The sequence below is a fragment of the Molothrus aeneus genome, chromosome 4 (assembly GCF_037042795.1).
Source record: "Molothrus aeneus isolate 106 chromosome 4, BPBGC_Maene_1.0, whole genome shotgun sequence".
NCBI classification, from domain to species: Eukaryota; Metazoa; Chordata; class Aves; order Passeriformes; family Icteridae; genus Molothrus; species Molothrus aeneus.
The window spans coordinates 34,539,943-34,556,865 of NC_089649.1; the positions used below are offsets into that span (position 1 = coordinate 34,539,943).

General features: G+C 35.5%; 1 protein-coding gene across 1 annotated transcript in view; it reads left to right on the forward strand.

Moving 5' to 3' along the window:
- TLL1 (tolloid like 1) overlaps positions 1-16,923 on the forward strand; it is a 124,997-nt gene that overhangs the window by 54,276 nt on the left and 53,798 nt on the right. The window contains exons 2-6 of the mRNA XM_066549052.1: positions 432-542; positions 4,461-4,541; positions 6,650-6,802; positions 8,803-8,920; positions 15,955-16,133. Coding sequence (XP_066405149.1) covers positions 432-542; positions 4,461-4,541; positions 6,650-6,802; positions 8,803-8,920; positions 15,955-16,133 — 642 coding nt within the window. The remainder of the gene's footprint in view (positions 1-431; positions 543-4,460; positions 4,542-6,649; positions 6,803-8,802; positions 8,921-15,954; positions 16,134-16,923) is intronic.

The following is a 16,923-nucleotide window of genomic DNA, read 5'->3' on the forward strand; positions in this document are numbered from 1 at the left end:
CCTTCAATAATGACTATTTTTAGAAAGATGTTAGGAAACGTAAAGGTTCTGTTTTGTCAGAAATGTATATATTTTACTTCATAGTTCAAATATTGACATCTCAGGGTCTTTTATACTTTGTTGTATTTACATAGAGAAAACTACATGCTAAAAAATTATTTATAGAATGACTCTAGATTTAAGTTACTGCATTTAGATAATGTACAAAGAAACCAAATAGACAAAGATTCTGGAATAAGTTATTAGTCTTTTACTAGGTAGTTTTCTTATTTTCTCCACATAAAAATGTAGATCAGTAAGGAAATATATGTGATGTAAATATATATTTGTCATATACTTTCCCGAAGGTTGTAAACATGGTATTATATTCTTCAGATTGGCTTTATTGTCCAATAATTCTTTAATTAAATTGAGCTCTTTTTTATTTAAAGCTGTCTTTTGGGGAGATATTGCCTTAGATGATGAAGACTTAAAAATCTTTCAAATTGACAGGACGATTGACCTTACGCAGCACTCCAACGAAAGACTTGGCCATAACACAGGTATGCTATTTCAAACTTGTTTTAATTTATTTTTCCTGTTAGTTAATTCTGAAGACAATTTGTGTTTTAAATGTGGAAAGTCAGTATAATGTCTTGGATAACTTTAGTTTACACTTAAAAAAGTTGTTAAACAAAAGCTATAGATTCACATTAGGGAAAAGATAAGCAAAACATTAAATTTTATTCCACCATTTCTGTTTAAAAATGTCTTGTTGAATTGAGGAGCAGAAACTTGTAGGTAGATTAGAGTCTACTCTGCAGGTGGTCATGTGGGAAAGGAAATGGTACAAAGCTTTGATTTCATCACTGAAAGTTCCTGATAGCTGAGCCCGAACACGCTATGGAGAACATATGAGGTATCCTGGAGGCAAAATTGGAAGCCTAGCATTGTAACCTCTCCTTTTGCTTTTTTTTTTACTGTTTTGTCCAGCTCTGTACCCAGACCTAGAGGAAACGCTAGAATGTGTTCATCATCCTTTCTAGACATGCCTTGTCTAAAAACCAATTATCTATTTGACATTTAATAATGTTTCTGTGCTATTGTTAACATACAATGCATTAGCACCAGAAGCTGCAATCTGATTAACAGAGGCAGCTGGGTATTCAGACAGATAGATAAAGAGATTTTTTTAAATGTGTAAATGTCTTTTTGCAAGGGAGAAAACATAATCCATGCCTAAATGGATGTCTGTCTAATGTCTAAAAATATTTATGCTTTCAGGCTGTGATTAGTAAATTGATAACTGAGAATTTGTAAACTTTCAGGTTATGATACAAAAAAAAGCCAACTTACTGAGAAAAAGTCTGGAAAAAATGTTATAAAAATGTAAAAATTTATTACTGAAATTTGTTTTCAGTTTAGCATGTTTTATGTATGCCTGAACTGAGCTACCATAACTTATTCCTGATATGTGGAAAAAAAAATTCAGACCAAAGAATCAATTTTGAATTCAAGCTTTCAATATTGATATATTTAAAAATATTTTTATTCATTCTAGGTAGATACTGTGATTAGAGTATTTTTATGACAGCTTGAAAATTTATCTTCTTTTTACATCTACTTGTTTTTCCAAAACAGGAAAAATTTTGATCACATCTAGATCTGGACTAGATCTAAAAATGTTAATAGAATTAGTGGTCTCTCTGCTCTCCTCTCCTCCAAACAAATAGTTTTAATTGCCTTTGAAGATATCTCAGGCACTAGTTTTGTTGAAAAAATGTAGAACAACATCGGTCATTTCCCCTTGCCAGTCAAGTGATTTCTTTGGCTTGCTGACTCCCACTTCTTTTTGCTTTTCTACTTTTGAACTGCAAAATTGTTATTATTTTTTAATTTCCACACAAATACACAAATTTCTAAGCATTTAAAAATTATATTTAATTTTCTAATACTTAGTTTTTTCCTTTTTTATGTGTTTTGTGACACACACATTATGTTTTCTTGTGGATGGTATCCTATTCAGGATATTGGATCACCCTGTTAAGTATTGCTAATGCATTTGCACCAGTTGTTTCTACCTTTATTGCACAACAAGAGTCAATTCAATTGTGATGATCAGTGGGACTAAACTTTGGAGAACAAACTCTAATAAGTTAATGACTTCATAACTGCTCTCAGCAAACCCTCATCATTCTTGATCTTTCCAAAAAGAGCATTAGAGAAGTCAATTTTACACTTCACATATGTAATTTATTTTTCTAAATTTACAACATTCTTGATGTGTAATCTTGGAATTGTGTGCTCATCTCTCCTAATTCCAAAAGAGTAAAATTCTAACTAGCTCATTAGTATTGGGTAGCAACTGGAAAAGGAATAAAAGCAATCCTAGGTATCTGTAATCTAGAATACAAAATTTAGTCTTTGTTACAGACACAATGGCAACGAATTGTAAGCTTGATTTCTGTGCACTTTCTATTGTAGATTTTCACAGCCTAAAGGCGATATAAGGTAGAAGGATTAGATACTTGGCTGTAAACCATCAAGAGGAAGTGATGGAGTCACAGTTGTTATTGAAACTCTAATTAAAATCCTGAGGCTCACAGGCTGTGATTCACATTGTGTGACTGCTCCTTTTTGTGAGGATTATCTGCCTGGATTTGTGAGGTTAGATAATCTGTGAGCTTCTTGGAGTATGTCTCTGTCATTTCATTTTTCATTTTGTACAAGCAAAATGCATATTCACTGTAAACAGAAAACAAGAGTAAACCTGATAACATTTATGTGTATAGTTTTATAAGTCTAGACTTCCAAAAGTATCCTCCTTATCCTGCCTGAATTATGAGAGGATGCAGCAAATAGGAATTAAAACTTCTTTAGTCTATATGGTTTGGCAAGGCTGCATGTGAGACAGCTCAGTTAAGTGAGAAACTTTTTTGGTTTTTCACTAAATTAAATACACAGACTGCAATAAGACAGAAGAGTGTTTTGGGTGGTTTTTTTTCCCTAAAAATATAATACAACACTTAAGTAACTAATGGATTCTTTAGGGGTTTTCTGTTATGTTTGACAGTTGATGCTTATAATGAATTTTTAAATATTTATTTGGAATGCTTAGCTATAAGCCTTATTTTATAAGATGAATGTGAACATGAGAGACAATTACATTAATGATGATCAATGTTCTATCCTCTGCACTTTATGTTATAGTTACCCTGTAACTTGTTGGAAAGGAATGTGTTGATCTATTACCTCATATATTTAAAATGTTTTTAAAAATTTGGAAAATTTTTCTCAAGGGAGTCAGCAGCTATGTGACAGTGTAATGCAAATAATTAGGCACGTTGTTATTCACTGAGCAGCCACACACTCACTTGCCTTATATGGAATTTTCTCATCTGTAATATGAATTTAAGTTGCTGCTTAAAAAATACATTTTCTGCATAGATATTAAAATTTTTTAGAGAAAGTTGGGAAAGGCCTTTTTAGTGGTGCTGGAAGTTTCAGTGGTCTGGTTTTTCGTATCTTTTTACTTTTTCAGTTGTTAAGGTAGTTTAGAAACTCTCTTGTCCTATAACAAGTAGTGACTTGTAAAATAGAACTTACTGCAAACCTCTAAAATCACAAAACTTTCAGAACAACTCTGAATTATTTAATTTACTCATGTAGTGTAGTCAGTGTTATTGCTTCTGCTTTACTAGTGTTTGAAAAGCCACTTGTAGCTGCAAAAGGTTTATTTGTGAAGGGGGGATGTAGCAGACCCAAATGCAGTAAACCCAGAAATGTGTTTTATTTCTGTAAATGGCATGGTAAATGTTAAAATAAACATCTTCCTATCTTAGGCTTTCATTGACTGCTGTAATTACACAGACATATATGTATATATACCTGCCAGGTCTTACTGCAATATACACCAGCATGTGATGCTTCAAGGCCTTAAAAGTGCATTGACATCTCTATTTGCATGCTAGCAAAGAAAAACAAATATTTCATGGCAAAATCAACCATATTAAGTTTTGCTGGGTTGGTTTGTTTGTTTGTTTTCTGATGAAACTTTGGCTGTTTGCTTTTTCTCCTTCCCCTCCCTTGAAATGAGAAAATTATGGAATGCATTCAGGAAATTTCTTTGAGAGTAACCCTTTTAGCTGTCAATCAATATGGCTCTGAGGATGTCAAGGTCAGCAGGAAGAAAAAAAGCTCCAAATAATAATTAGATGATGTAATTGTCATGACTTGCCTGAATAACAAAGACATGTTGGCTTATATTCATGGAACGCGTATTAGAAAAATTTTCAGCTAATCATGTGTTTTTATTGCATTGTCAAGAGTACTTGAAATGTTAATGTTTTTATGGAAATTATCAAAGAATATGAAGCTTCCTTTAGGATGCCTCTCTAGGCTAATATGTTTGCTGTGTTTGTAAAATTCCACAGTTTTAACTTTTGGAAATTTCTTTCTTTTTTTTTCTTTTATTTTTAAAGGTGGCTTTGGAGAGCATGGAATGTCAAAAAAACGCGGTGCCCTCTATCAGCTTATAGAGAGGATAAGAAGATTTGGCTCTGGTATTTTCACTGTTTAAATTAGCAAGTTGCCTGATGTGATAGTGTATCATGAACATTAATGATGATAGTACTTTAACACTTTAAAGCCTTTTTATATTACTATTGGCATAAACAAATTATAAAATTATTAGTGCAAGAATAGTAATGAAGAGATTAACTCTTTAGCGTTCTTCTTCCAGCATGAAATCTGAAAGCTAAAACACATAGTTTTAAATGTTATATTAAAAATTGCTTAACTTTGTTTTATGACTGCATTCACAGTTATGGGCTTAACTAATGTCAATACAGTGTCTTTACACTGCAAGTAGAGTATACTGCAAAGCTTCTAATTTAATTTGTTTCCTACTTTTTTCTGGCTCCAGGTGGGGCACTCTGATGATTCATACTGTAAAGCATTTGTGGTGTGTTGTGCTGAACAAGCGTATTTTTATATTAATCATACTCTTGTCAGCATGAATGTAGTTAAATTGAGCAGCACATGGAGGTGGAATCCCCCCTAACTCCGGCTGAGTTCACACTCTATATTTGATGCAGGAAGACATCACTTTAATGTTGTGTGAAACCTCACTTCAAAAAGGAAATTATGTGCAACTCCATTGTAATTGCACCACATTGTGTTAATCGGAGCACAGTAACTGCCTTTGCAGAGGTGCTTTGATATGTAATCTTCATTCTTTAAAGGAGAATTAAAATTTTAGTATTGCATAAATTCTTGTCATCTTTTGGGTGCAGTTTGGAATAAATTTCTTGCTTGGACTTCTAAAGAGCACAAATAAAAATGATTTGGAATGGTAAAACATCTAAATAAGTGTGTGATGTGGTTCAGTAATGACTGCATACTAAGTGTAAAAATAGTTTTCCGTAAAGAGTCTGCTTATACTGTAGACACTTTGTGTGTAATTTGTTGTGTAATTCTCATTTACACACTCATTTAATTGCAAAAATTAATAATTTGCTTTACCTGTATTTGGTTGGTGGGTTTCTTTTTTTTAACTCTGTAATTTTCTGTATTATTCCTGGTACAATTCAAGTTGCATGTTGGCTGTCACAAAGGCAGGCTTTTCTTCCCAAGTATCAGAGCTTCCTCCCTGCCTTGTGCTATAGCTTCTTCCTTGTCTTCCTATTGCTGCTCTCTCAGCCTTGGGGCTGTGCCGACATTCCTTACCATGACTCTGCCCTGGAATCCTCCCCAGTTCTGACATGGTCATTAACACTCAAGTGCAGCTGGTACCACAGGGGATTCTCTCAGAGGGAAAATGTAATCTTCCACCAGGAATAAGAAAAAAGGCTTCAACTGCACTGAGTAGGATTTGTTAACCACTTTTTGAGGGATCCATTTTGATCAACTGGCCAGATCTCCAAACCAACTTACAAATTGTTCAGAAACGCCTGTTTTGGTGTCCAAGTCCTTGTCTAACTACCCTTTTCCTTTTCTGTTCTTACAGTAGGTTTCAGCTGATTTAGAAAGATTTGCCTGTAATGGGATGAATTGTGGTAGTATCCCTGAAAATGGTAGACACTTTTTTCTCATGTAAAGAAATTCCAGCGATGAGTAAAACCTACCTGTGGGTTTCCAAATGTTATTTTATGGAAAATGTATGATTTCTTACTGTCCAGTGCTTTAAAGATGGTCATTGTACTTGCTTTTTCCAGATCATACAATAAAAATGAAAGGGATAGTGAATGTCTCGATTAGTTTGAGTCTGTCCAAACTCTGACATTCTTTGCTGGAAAAAACTTCATTTATTTAAAAAAAAGGACCAAAACAAGAGCTGGAGAAAATTGAATGCAGAAAACACCACCACAACCACAGGGAGTGTGATTTCTTAAATATTTTTATAAAATGAGAAAATTTAGTTGCACTTACACAATGTACATTCCAGTTGATAAACATATGTGCGAGATTGTTACTCTAGATATATTCCAAAAAAATAAAGATTCAGACTTAATGTCTTTCTCAGAAAACTATGTAATAATAGACTGTCATGTAACAGCCACGTCCTGCTTTGAAAGGGTATAAAGAAATCTGAGTTTGACTTGCTAGAAAAGAATTGCTCTCCTTTTTCATGTGCGTGTGATCTCATTCAGTGTTTTAATTATCATTGCAGGTTTTGAGCAAAATAATACATCTAAAGGAAGAACTACTTTAAAATTCTCAGGGAAAAATGAGAAAAACCGATTTCCCAGAGCTGCTACATCACGAACAGAAAGAATATGGCCAGGTGGTGTCATTCCATATGTAATAGGAGGAAATTTCACTGGTAAGCTTTGTGCTTTGTGTGAAAAGAGGAAATATAATTTTTGAAAAATTGCCTTACTTTTTTTTTTTTTTTAATTTTTAGAAGTGAAGTCATGTTATGGAAGTCAGTAGAAGGGTTTCTGTTGGAACAGGCCTGAAGTACATCTGTTTTGAAATATTAGTTATACTTAATTGTTTTCAAAGGCAAGCTACATAATAAAAAATGTATAGCAACATTTTAGAGAGGGAAAGTTCTGCTTCTTTACCTAATATTTCTTGTTGCATATTTGTTTCCATGAGCCTAAGTAATTGAATATCAAGGATTTTTTTTTTTAATGCAGTATATTTAGCACAATAATATCTTCAGTTTAACTGGTGTGCCATGTATTCTTCTAAACCGATTTCACTTAACAAACTGACTCAAATGTGTTTTGGCATTCCTCAATTTGGTTTTCAGATGGGTACACACAGACACTGTATATGACAGAAATAAAGACTGGATGCCCTAGATATAAAATTCTTATCAGAAAACTGTAGAAAAAGTAAGAACATTTGTTATCCTTGGAAAAGGTAAACAGGTTAATATCAATGTGGATGTAAGAGATAATTTAAAACAAAAACGGAGCAAGGAAAGCAAAGAGATAAGGGAAAATATATGAAATAGTATCTTCCCTGTATATGATAATACAGTGAACAAAAAGAAACATGCAAATGCTCACACATTGTATATGGAGAAACCAGAGTCATTCCTTTCAAACTGACAGCTACAGTCAGGCTTTCAGTTTGGCTATTTACATAGTACTGTGCCAAATGTGACCTTTGCATTAGGATTAGTCTTCTGAAATAACTGTAGGAAACTGTAGGAAAGCACCATATTAAGGATTTTGCCTTTTTCATCATCAAAGATAAATTCTAAAGCTTAGAAAAAACATCTTAAAGATAAAAGAAAAGGGCAAGATGGGATGGAATAACCTTTATTTGTTTTTTTAGAATCTGATGTGATTTGAACTTGTTCTTTTTACAAAGTTTCAGGTTTTGTTGTCTGTAAGTTTTAAAAAGGTTAGATTTTTTTGTTTGTTTAATTATCTTATGTTTTAACCTGCAAGGTGAGTGTATTTCTGCTAGCATATTCTTGCCAGATAATACTCTTTGTGGATTTTCAGCTCAGAAGAAATACAGATATATTCTCACATGTTGCCTCTATGTCAGTAAGCTTTGTCTTTTGTCACACAATGAAATTACATTGCTCTGCTCTCTGAAGATTTGTTTTGTGCTGAGAGTTGGCCTGGATGATTCTGCATCTAGGGAATAGTTCTGACCTTTTCTGAATGTATTTCTCATTTTAAAATCAAATATCTAGGTGTGCTTTTACCAAATTCTGAATTTCCCACTTTTGGTGGATCGTTTGTTTTCTGAGATTTTGATGCAAAGAAGGGGAGACTTGTCCCTGTTCACGACAGCCTTATTTTAATCAAATGTTTTTACCAGTATCCTATTGGCATGGCTTAGATTTAACTGGTGTCCAGACTGGAAGGCTGTAGGATTTTTTAAATTTTTTTTTTGTTTCTACTAGATAGATAAGTATGATGTAAAGTTAATCAGTTTTGGTTGTTATTTTACTTTCTGTTTTTTCGAGCTTTTTTTCTCCCCCAGTGTGATTCACTTGATAGTTTCATCTGGGAAATTACTTAGTGAATGTTGTGCTGATGAAGGCACATAAGCAACGCTGTATTTCTTCTGCTGTCTTCCTCTGGTGTAACACAGTCGTGATCTTTATGGCAGGATTTATATTTACTGGGGTGTGTCAGGCAGTGTGAGCCCCCTTGCAGGCACATCTGTTATGACGAACTGACGGCCTGAGTATCCCTTAGCTGGAATCTTGCCGTACACGGGCCTACTGGGACACACAGGGCTTTGTGATTCACTGACTACTGCCAGGCCCATGTTCCTAGTACTGGTTGTGAGAAGGAAGGTGCAGCTGGGAGGCTGCTGTGGTTTCACCTGCTGCACTTTTCGTTGCAGGCACGCAGCGCGCCATGTTCAAGCAGGCCATGCGGCACTGGGAGAAGTACACCTGTGTCACCTTCATCGAGCGCAGCGATGAGGAGAGCTACATTGTCTTCACCTACAGGCCCTGTGGGTAAGTGTGCACCTGTGGGAACACACAGTCCTGCTCTCAGCCTTTGGCTCTCGGCCACGTCTGTCAGCTTTGCACCCAAAAGGGAATATAAGCTTCACAGGAAAATCAATAATTAATGCATTTCAATGATGCACGTGTTCTGCCTGGCTTTTTAAGTTCATTGGAACAGGTATGTGTGGTAACTTTGTAAAGTTGCACCTCTTTGGTGTATTTTTAGATAAAATTATCTTAATATATACACATATAGATATTACTTATTTCTTTCTTTCTGTCATGCTTCCAATATTCATATGTGTTGTTCTAAAGGTATTTCAGGTTTATTATTTGTTTATTCTTAGCTTTCTCCATGTCACATATTTACTGCTGAATTAAATATGGACATCTACCCCACATCCCTTTTCCAGCTAAATTGTTATTTGTTGTAATTTTGACTCTCATATTGCTAGACTGTCCTTGCCCAGATTTGTTTAATCATCAAATTTATGGCCATTTTACAGATTCCTTCTTCTGGGTCACTGGTGTGTAAAAGTGAACAGGACAGGTTTTATTACTCAGGAGTGCAGCTTTCCATTAATCATCATGTTTCATCTTCAGATATTACTGCTCACAAATGCCTCTGTCAGCTATATTTGCTATTTATTCTGCTCAGAATTCTTAATTTTATATGGTGCTTAGTGAACTTCCTGAGTGCACCGTGTTCATTTCTCAAGAAGAGTGCACACTGCCTATGGAAATTCTGTACTTCTGACAGTCACCTCCTGTTTGAGTTGTAGGCTCTGCAGTGAACAGCTCTCTGTCTTACTGACTTCCTGATCATTGAGCCCTTTACATGTCTACTTTTGAATCATAATAGGATAGGGTAGTGAAAAAAAGTTTTGGGACCTCCTTGTGTTGTAGGAATGATCCTGGATGTATTTAATTTAGAGTCTCTAAAATTACATGTAGAATTATCTGTTTGAAGCGCCCATTGTATTTTTCTTGAGGTATAGGACAGCATAATAAAATCTACTCCTGGGCTACATTTGAAAGTATAAAAAAAGCATTGCCTTTGCCCCCAAAAGCCTGTGAGCCTCAGATCCTTGCAGCAGGGGAGCTTATTCTGTCATGTTCTTGTGCCACTGTAGGTTTGCTGTAGACTCCCCTTAGAAACAGTGCCAAATGAAATGCGCTTTTGTTCTGAGCCAGCATGGGCATTATTTTAGTTGACGACAGCCCTGAGATAGGATTCACCCATTAAGTAAGATTCAGGGATACTGACACACAGCTGGAAGAAAAATGGAAAGCAGAGAATAATCATGATGGTTCCCTTGCACTCACAGAGGCAGAAAGCAATTTAAACAGAAGAGTGTGAAAAGTACAAGTGTTTTTAGTCACTTTAGAAAGAGATCTGTGGGGGTATCTGCCAAATGTAAATCCTACAACTTCGAAATACCCAAAGCCAAATGACAAAAAAATCTCTCCAGCCAAAGAACTGTTCCTTAGGCTGCTTGATGTTTCATGAGATCAAATCACTTCATGGGGAAGGCGGGATTATAACCAGCTTTAACCAGAAGGTTGGAATATACTCAGTATTCACCCCCAAAGTCTAGTTTGCTCTTTTTCATTAATGTTGCTTAATTGAAGGGTACTTCGCAAAATAGAGATAATTTACCAGGGCTGTAACAAGTTCAAAATAAAACCAAAGAAGAGTGTAGCTATGAAAAGTCCATCATTGATGAAATAAAGCCAGGCCAAACAGAAGGAACAGCTGAATGATTTTTCTGGGGGCCCACAAGTTGTTTCAGGAAGACCCAGATAAATAGGGATGTGCATTCTCTGGGTGAGCAGGAACTGTGCATTACCCACCAGCATTCAGGGCTGACGCAGGATTTTCCACGGAAAGAGCCCAGACTGAAGTGACACCAAACCAACTGCAGACACTCTCTGCTGCGTGGCCAGTCGTATTGGAACTGATCTTCAGCTCTTTCCCATGGCACCCTGCTGTGTTGGTTTGTTAGCACATTGTGTCAGTATTGTTTGTACTACCATGGCAGCTAACATTCACAGATGGCCGAGACTTTATTGTACTTAGCACTGCTGAAATTAAAAGCTAAATGATAAACCTGCCCCAAAGAGCACATAGTCAAAACAAAACACATTAACTGAAACAAAGTGGAGAGTCATATATGTGGAAATTCAGGTGGTAGTGTCTACAAAAGTCTCGTATGACAGCATTAGCACACTAGCAAGTGAAGTGTTACTGAGCCTTTGTAAACAATAAGGATATTTTGGAGTGTAATGCATCACATCTTGAAACAGTTCATGGGAAGATCATCCCAGAAGAGCAGTGATTAAAAAAGCATATTTGAAATATAGCAGCTGGTTATAAGAGATACATGACTTTCTTAAAGTTGAGAGGTTCCATATCAGCAAGGAACAAGAGATAAGTTTTGATTATCATAGACCCATAGGACTGCAAGGGATCTCAGAAAGATGTCTAATGTATTCTTAAGACAGAACAGTTATTCCTATATCATTACTGATATATGTTTATCTAACTTTGTTCTAAAAACCTTCAGAAATGAATATTTCACAGCCTTCTAGGAATTGTATTGCTCAGCATCCTTAATATAAGAATTGTAGGAAGTTTGGGCAGCATTTTTTTGGCATAGCTAAACAAGGTATTTTTTACTGCAATTAAAGGACATTAATTTTTTTCCTATGGTTGTAGAAAAGAAATTCCTTTTACTTTTTGAAGAAATCAGTTGTATAGTTTGATATTGTTATTAAATCCCCCCTCTGTTCTATATTCTTGTGGGCTAGAAAACACTTAATTCATTTAATCTTTCCTGGTGAATAATGTTTTCTAGGCCTTTAATCACACTGCTCTTTGAGATTCTTTTCAGCTAGTCCACATCATTCTTGAAATTGATAGCCCCAAAACTAGGGCATATTTGTCCACATGAGTTGTCACTTCTACTGAGCCAGTGCAAGAGATCATTCATATAATTTGTAGCCTCTCCTTCCTCTTAGGTACCTAAGCACAGTTCCTCCCTGTTTCTCAACAGCTGCCATGTTCAGCACATGGTTGGTTGGGATGTTATTCCAAAAAAAAGCCAGAGGTCTTTCCACAACACAGACACCCCATCATTGGTTGCAGTCTTTACCAGGTTTTGCACATCTTAAGATGTCAAGTAATTCTATATTTCCCTTTCCAGATCTCTTGTATAATTTCCTAAAGGTGCTTGTCTTCACGGTATTTAGCAGTGTCTTCTATGAGTGCAAGCTTAAAAAGTGTTGAACTTCATGTAATATTCCAACCAGCTTTATATCCCCCTTGATATCACCTTCTCTAGTTTGCTTACAGAGTTCAGAAAAATGTCAAAAGCTTTATGGCCACATCCCTTCTTTCCATGAGAATAATTTAATCTGCTGAAGTTGTAAGCTACAATTATTTTCCATCATGTCTGGTTTATTTAACCTGAGTTTGATGAAAGTTAATTATTAAAATATGGTTTAATAATATAGCTGAATCACTTACTCACTTCTTTGAAATTTTCTAATTAGTGATAGTCATTTATACCCATAAGCTGCAGATGTGAAAATAAGAATATAGTATTAAGATACTAGTGTTTGTGATTCTACTATCAAGCAGTGTACACTAGCATTAATACCAATTACAGCAAGTATTTATGAATCTAGTTGATTAAGGCAAAAAAAACTCTACTTGGTAACAGACTCAAAACACTATTTGCTCACTACTGCTTCTCTATCCTTGTGTTTCTTCCTATCAAATTGGTAGGGCCCAAAGACTCATTCAGTGCACTTTTCTGCATGCAAAGCCAAAAAAGGGGATATTGGGATAGCACCTAGTCACTATGTGATAATAAGTATTATTGAGTACAAGATCAAGCTTCTTTTTATGTAGTAGAACAAAAAAGAAAGGAGCATTTATATTGTTCTAGTAACTCAGTATGCCTTTGATCTTAATTTGTTCTCCGTTAGAAGACTTATACTTTTATAATTTTTATGATAAAATTCAGATGACATTGCAATCGCTGCTGTATCCTCTTGTTTAAGTATTTGACAGATCCATTTGAGATACAGGAAAATAAAATCTCTTTCATATGCTTCTCCAAACACTGTAGAGTGAACAGATGAATATTTTAACCTCTTTGAACTTGCCAGTGTGTTAAAAAGGCATTGCAGGCAAGTTCTTAAAGTTGGTGAAACAGGTAAATTCATTGCCTGAGGTGCGCTTTTGTAGCATGCTTCAGCTAAAGAACATGTTATAAAAGGTGCTCAATCACTCTTATAAAATGAGAAGAAACCAGAGTTGTGCTTAATAGTCATAGGGGAGGGCTGACTCATGCTCTCAGGAGTTAAATAACCCTGGCAGCTGGCACAGCTTCCCTGCTGGCTGTGCTGTGGCTCCTGTGAGCAGGAGGGGTGTGATCAAGGCGCAGGTTGGCACAATCTAGAGCATGGTGTGCTGACACCATTGGTGTGGACATCTCCACTGATCAGATAAAGATGCAGGAGACACTTCTGCCATCACAAACAAGTCCTCTTGGGGCAGTGAATCAGGACATTTAGTAACCACGATTGTGTCTTGATTCCTGAGAAAAGGCAAATTCGTCAAGCCAGTATCTTCTTTGTATAGGTGGAGTTATATCTGTGATTGAAAGAGGTGTTTTCACCAAGAAGAACACTCTGCTTCCTGAGTGAGATTTTGTTTGGAAATTTTGTGAACCTCTTTTTCTTGCTCTGTGTAACATAAAGGTGATCATACACAATCCTAGTATGCTTATGAAATTCATTCTCACCTTCATACAGTCAGTGCCGTGACAAGCTGATGTTGTGGTCTATGATTTTTATATTGTCACATTTTCAAGGGTGCAGCTTTTTTAAAAAAGGACAACATTGTCCCTACCTGATTCTCTTCCTTTGTATCAAGAGTATTTTTGATGGTAGTTGTGAAGTAGTATTACTTTAAAGAATGAGCTTATTGTTCCATTCATTTCACTTTCTCTATGTCATTTGTTCCTCATTGCTCACTATCATTGATCAGCTAGACTGATTAAATGGAATTAGAGATTCATAAATAGTTACTGTCTCCAAGTGCTGTCTGGTGAAATAAAGATTAAAGAGATGAGCTTTAAAACCTGCCAGTTGATTCAATTTAAGGGGTGTGACAAGTGCTCATGCAGCACAGAGATCTTGCTTTTTTTGTCAAACACTCCTGGGGTCAAACCCATAATATTACAAATTAATGTACTTCATAGACTTTTTAAATTTTAGTTTTCCTTATTCTTTGTCTCAGTGCAATTGTTGAAGTAAATTGTTGTAGCTTAATTGGATGTAACTGGTGTGCTTGACAAGACATTCAACCTAACAAATCCTAATGACCCTCTGTAAGTGTGAACTGCTGCTGTTATTTTAAGACTTGGTGTTAATTCTGTTTTCCTTGGCATGTAAAGAAACACTAAATAAATGTCTTTATATTTTCTAGGGAGTACTTGAAATCTGTCAAGTAACCAGTGTAAGGGAACTCTCACCCTCTGGCTGCTTACTTTTTAGGAGCAGGTTAGCATTAAAAAAATAATTCCCAGTATGTTGGGGTTTAGATGTACAGTGTTAGACTACCTAGAGGAATAGTATGTAAAAGTTTGCAATTAATTTTTTTCTTCTGAAAAAAGCCCTCTTTAAGATCTGTCAGATGAGGTGGCCTAAGTCATTAAACACATTTGAGAATGCTCAATATTTCTTTTTCATTATTATAAGAGTAAAATGTTAAATTATTTTGTCAGACACCTAAAAATCTATCTGATTTATGGAATACCACTAAGAGCTTTCAGAGGTGATCTAAAACACAGTCTTAAAAAGTTAGAGCCTCATTTGGTCCAAAAGAAGTAAGAAGGACAGGAAGAGAAGCTGTAGTTAAAATCCTATTTTATTATTTTGCCCTTGCTATCAATAGTGTCAATAAAAGTAAAGCAGGAGATGTCACAAAAGGTACTAATTATAATAATTTATTTTTCAGTTTTTCCTTTATATCTGTTGATCTCCTAAATATCACTGTGAAAAAAACTATATTCAATATATAGAGAAATTTTTTGGTCCCCAAATATATCTTTTCTAGCTGAAGCATGTAATGTATATGAAGTCAAAAAAATAGGCATGTTAAAACTATTGAAAATGTGTTAAATAGTCTATGATTTTAGGTCTCAATAACCTATTGATTAGTTTTATGCCATAAATAATCTTTAATGCTCTTTAGTTCTGCATTGCAATTTTTCTCTGTAGAGTTTCCACACAGTGGCCAACATGAAGGCTCTGCAGAAGTGTTTAAACTGTTTTAAACAAAATGATTCTTTCTGCCTTTTCACAATTATATATGCTTATCCTAACTTTATTCCCATCGATCCCTTGCTCTGCCATCATGTGTTGTATTAAAATCATAAAGATTTTTAACTACAAATTAAATTCCAGGACTTATGCATTTAAATGTATTGACTCTTCAAGGTGATTTTGCAGGATTATAGGTGAATGGAAAACTTAAATAGGTTAAAATTGGTTGCATGGTTGGGTTTGAAGGGTTGTGGTAAATGGATTGGACTCAAGCTGTGACTGAAAGTGCAGTATCATGGGCTTATCCTGTGACCTGGCATTATTAACATTTCTGTCCATGACCCACAAAGACATGGTGGTGCATGCTGCCATCAGAGCATTGCTTATTTTTATTCTTTTGCTTAAAACAAGTTCCTGTGTCATTCTATAGAATGACTGAATAGACTGTCATGACAATGAGAATTCTGTTGATCAAAGCTGACATCTTTTAAGACCTTGAATAATATCAAAAAAAGCCTCACTCATATGTATTTTGAATAATTGACTGCTCTTGTAGAAGACCTAGAGTTTGTGAAACATCTGAAATTACATTGTGCATTTAACTGTTGAATCTTTATATACTATTTTTTCAAGTTTTAATTGAATTTGCTATGTGGTTTGTAGGCATATGGAAACTTTCATCTGTGTTTGTGTTTCAATTACAGGTGCTGTTCTTATGTGGGTCGAAGGGGAAATGGTCCTCAGGCTATATCTATTGGCAAGAACTGTGATAAATTTGGCATAGTTGTCCATGAGTTGGGTCACGTAATAGGTTTTTGGCATGAACATACACGACCAGACCGTGATGACCATGTCACCATCATTAGAGAGAACATCCAGCCTGGTGAGACATTCTGACAAGTATTTTGGGAAGCAAAACTCGTGTGTTTGTTTTTGGTGTTTCCTTCATCTTCTCAACTCCATTGGAACTGAGTGCTGAATAGCTGAAATAGCAATTATACCTGCTATTCTTCTTACCTTGACTGATTTCAAATTGATTGACAAATAAAATACTGAAATTATAGTATAATATTTTCCAAAGGTCTGGACAAGTAGCAGACCATTAACATAGAGGGCTAGAAGGAGCAAAATAACAATCATGCTCAAAAACTTCGAAAGAAGCCACTGCTCTTAAGGCTCTCTACAAGTCCTATTTCTGTGCTTGAGGAAGGGCATTTCTCCTGTAGGCTTTAGTGAATGATAAGTAGAAATATGTCTGTAGCTGCTCAAGGGGCTTTGACCTGGGAGGGTAAGGTGAAGAACTTTCAGTCTATGGGAGACAGGCACAGGTCCTGCAGTTTACACTTTATTCACCTCACTCTCTACAGAACATCCAGCTTCAGTCAGTGACCTTGGTGTTGTTGAGATAAAGCATCTGAGGAACTTGAGAATTTTAAACTGTGACTGTCAGCTCTTTGCCACCCTAGCTGTTTGTGCCCTTGCTTGTGTTGGGTAGGCAAAATGGGAGGGAAGTAGGCTTGGAGTAGCTTAGTGTATTTGTCTGTTTCTTTAGAAAATATTTTAAAATATTTGAGATACAATGAGTTTTTGCCACTTCATCTAGGACTTGGAAGGAGACTGGCAGCTGATACACGCTCCCTTAAGTCTCTAAAGTTCTGAAATGTCATGCATGT